The sequence below is a fragment of the Poecilia latipinna genome, unplaced genomic scaffold (assembly GCF_001443285.1).
Source record: "Poecilia latipinna isolate Pla-1442-1.1 unplaced genomic scaffold, P_latipinna-1.0 Scaffold3773, whole genome shotgun sequence".
In the NCBI taxonomy this organism is placed as follows: Eukaryota; Metazoa; Chordata; class Actinopteri; order Cyprinodontiformes; family Poeciliidae; genus Poecilia; species Poecilia latipinna.
The window spans coordinates 34,007-38,082 of NW_015116389.1; the positions used below are offsets into that span (position 1 = coordinate 34,007).

The 4,076-nt window shown below is 39.9% G+C and overlaps 1 protein-coding gene across 1 annotated transcript in view; it reads left to right on the top strand.

The window, feature by feature from the left end:
- LOC106941628 (microfibril-associated glycoprotein 4-like) overlaps window positions 1-1,507 on the top strand; it is a 5,473-nt gene extending 3,966 nt beyond the window's left edge. Inside the window, exons 3-4 of the mRNA XM_015024701.1 lie at window positions 332-511; window positions 1,046-1,507. Coding sequence (XP_014880187.1) covers window positions 332-511; window positions 1,046-1,299 — 434 coding nt within the window. The 3' untranslated portion in view covers window positions 1,300-1,507. The remainder of the gene's footprint in view (window positions 1-331; window positions 512-1,045) is intronic.
- Window positions 1,508-4,076: the final 2,569 nt, after the last annotated feature.

A 4,076-nucleotide genomic window follows, 5' to 3' on the forward strand; every position in this document is an offset into this window, starting at 1 on the left:
AGCGTCTCTCCTCACCACCTACAACCCCACTTCATGACAGGATCAGGGGGTACCTGATCTTAATTGGCCAGCAAACTCACCTGACCTTAAAGTCATAGAACATCTCTGGGGTATCATGAAGAGGAAGACACAATAGTGAAGACCCAACAATTCAGAAGAGCTGAAGGTCACTATCAGAAAAATCTGGGCTCTCATATCACCTGAGCAAAGCCACAGACTGATTGACTCCATGCCACTCTGCATTGCTGCAGTAATCTGAGCAGAAGGAGACCCAACTAAGTACTTAGTGTGTGAAAGTCTCAGTAAAAATCCAATTTTAATGGTTTTCATGTCTGTGCAGGTCTTGATAACATCCATGAGTTGACACGACTTCAGGACCATGAACTGATGGTCGACATGGAGGACTTTGAAGGAAACAAAAAGTTTGCCCTTTACTCCTCATTTAAAGTTGATGCTGAGTGTGACGGTTACATGCTGCATGTGAGTGGTTTCAACAACAAAGGGGGCGCTGGTGAGTCATGAGAAAACCTCATCCTAACTTTACTAGATGGATGGATGGATGGATGGATGGATGGATGGATGGATTCAAGGCACTGAGCATGGATCCCTGAGGGACTCCTGTGTTAGTGCAGATGCATAATAACTATATTAATAAAGCTAATTTGCTATAATTAGACCATTCAGGATTCATAAGAAACCACTTCCATTGGATTAAATGTGTTGTGTCAGTGATATCTATGCCCAGAGTTTGTTCTTATGGTTCTGAACAAACAGATTGATGTTGGCAGTTCACAGCAAAAAACCTGATCAAAGTTAATTTAATTGATCTCACTGCTAATAGCCTAGAAAGAGAACAACATAACTTCTTCTGATTTATTTCACAAAACATAAAGAACTTTTTACAAAATCAGTATTTTTTTTAATATGTAAAAATTACTATTTTATTCTTGTCTGATGATACAGGTTTTTTTTTCATTATTTAAGTTTTCAACTCAGTGTCTATTTTTATTCATATAGTTTTCATGTCCTGTAATGATTTCTGCAGGAGACAGCCTTGCCTCTCACAACAGAGAGAAATTTACAACCTTTGACAAAGACCAGGACAAGTGGAGCGGCAACTGTGCCAAAACATATCTGGGTGCTTTCTGGTACAATACTTGTCACCATACAAACCCTAATGGGGTTTATCGCTGGGGGGCTGACAAGACTCTCTTTGCTGTTGGAGTGGAATGGTATAACTGGAAGGGATATGATTACTCCCTGAAGAGCTTCAGCATGAAGATTCGTCCTGCCAAGTAAATCTGCAGGTCAAACATCCAGCAAAAAATGATGAGTTGCTTTTTCTTGTAATCAATCATCAACTTTTGGCTTCAAACACGAGTCAAAAATTGATATTATTACATCTAAATATAATCCAGTTGATTGTGCTTTAAATCTTTGGTGATATTTTGCTACTGTAGTCAGTTTCTCTCCTGCTCTGTGATAATAAATAAGAAGCAAGCAGCAATGTTTGTGTGTCTGGATTGTTTTACACATAAAACTTAAAATAAGCCAGTTTTAAAACAGAAATTGGGCCAAATGGAAACATTTTTAAAATTAAACCTCTTGGTTAAATGCAATTAATTGAAAAATCTAGATCTTCCATGATTCTAAATCATTTTATGCTCAATTCTGTCAGTGTGAACCTTTATGTTATGGAGGAATTAAAAGGTGCTAAACTCATGAAATATATAAATAAAGAACCGATACACAAAACTTCATTCTCTCCGGCTCACAGACAACCAGGAATACATTTAATGCACATCTGCGGATTCACACATTACATTTTCATCGTCTCAGAATCCAAAATGTCTTGCCTCTTACTTCTGACATCAAGTTTTTATACAGTTTCAGTCCTACTGTTGTGTATTGAAAAGCTTTTACCAATGGCATTACTGGACCTTGCTTGTGTTGAGAAAATAAATTTAAAATAAGCTAGTTTTAAAACTTAACATGTCTTGATTCAAATAGCCTAATTGTGGTTTTGAATTTACTAATGGATTCTGGTCTATTGACCGTTATTTTACCTGTAGTTACAGCAGATGGTTTGCTAGGATCGTTTGAACTGCCTTTTGTCTGTGGGAAAACAATACAGTGGAAGTTCCAGCTTTTCACACTCATCTGCGAAAAGCCGTAAACACGGCAGGGGTTTCTGGCTTGAGAGAGGGTAAGAGAGCTCCTGGTTGGAGGAGCAAAGATACGCCTTATTTGAATAAATTAAAGATAAAAATACGCCTTAACTATAAAACTTTCTACATGGAGTAACAGATCAGATTTGCTCCTGCAACTCTCCAAAGGTGTCTTTGCATGTCTTTGCTTTTCTTCTTCTTTCCATTTATGTCAGGTAAATGAATGTATGTCTCCGTTGTTCTGCAGTTTCTGGTGTAAGTTTGTGCATTGTCTTACTTCTAAGTTTATGCACTGTCTTATATTGGATTAAACTCTGTAATTCTGTGACGTTAACACGCATTGTTGTTTTCTTTGTGGCTACACGTGGCCCACCGAGAGGACCTGGGATCCAGAGGAAGAGAGAGCCAAACTTTTTTCCAAAGTTAACCTATTTTAGATATTTCTTCCTTAACACTTGCGTAGCACTTCTGGCTCCGTCTTACACTGGATGTGTGTTGGAAGTTCAGAGAATTAGGGGTTGACTTCCTGGAAATTAAATCTGCTCCATCAGAAGAACTATTAGTCAAGTTGTTGGTGTCATGATGTGTGGTTGGTGGTGAGGATAGAACGCGGAGACCCAGGTATGAAGGTGATAATGATAAAGAATTTATTGATGCAGCTCACAGTCCAACAGGCAGCACGGCAGAAGGAAGCACACAGCTAACACCGGTAGCAACTGGATAACGGACTGAAACTCTTGAGCTGACGCCGACACAGGACTTAGCAGTTCCACTGCGACGACGGACAGACTGATGCAGACGACACTGACTACGACAGACAACAATAGACACGACGAATGACGCTAACAACGATGAGGATCTGACAAGAGACGGAGACTACAGGTGGACTTAAATACACACGGGGTAATCAAGGGGACGAGACACACCTGGGAGACAATCAACGGGGAGGACAGGACAGAGACTCACAGGGAACAGCACTACACAGAAAAACTCAAAAAACAAACACACAAACACAGATCGTGACAGTTGGTTTCTTATCTATCCAAACAAAGATTCTTTCCCAGTCTTGGCCGACTTCTTCACATGCAAGCAGGGAAAGACGTTTACCAGAAGTTTCTTGCACAACAACTTAACCTTTCCCTCTTTAGTGATTGCTTCTTCCACATCTCTCCATTCTGAGTTCCTTTCTGACTTCTAGGTCAGATTGACCCAGTACATTTGACACAGTACATTTCTTTTCAGTCAAAACATATCTTAATGTGAATCAACCAACAACATGCCTTTTAGTATAATTGTATTATATGACACCCGACGTGCCGATTGAGCCGATTCAAGTTAAAGAGGAAGGAAAGGTGACTCTCTCCAGACTGGCTGCAAAACAGGGAACCGGGCCAAGATACACAAAAGAGGTAAGAACTTATCTCTTATCTCTTACTTATTAAATTATACAACGGTTTCCTGTCTGCTGCCAGTTTGAAGAGCTAAAAAGAAATGAAGTTCTTTCCTGCTCACTGACAAACAGTACCTTGCGCAAGGTGGGGTTGTAATATTGGCGATGGTAACATTTAGGAATTTTTATTCCGCGTTATAAGTTACCGCATATCAGCAAGCCTGGTGTAGCTCTTCTGAGCAGCCACTTTCGTGAGCTGACTAATTAATAATATATCACGATTTGTTAGATACGGCAGGAGGCCATGAATTTAACATTAAGCCAGCTGAATCTGCGAAGAGAGATTGGGATCTCTGTGAAAAGCGCTATAGAAATAAAGAATAAGAATAAAAAGAGGCCAAGAGAGAAGAAGGTCCTTCGTGAGAGAGACCTAAGTGGTTCTCAGAAGGAGACACTGAAGTTGTTCTCTGTAAGAGAAACCAGTGTTGTGTTCAAGACCACCTAACCCGAGACCAAGA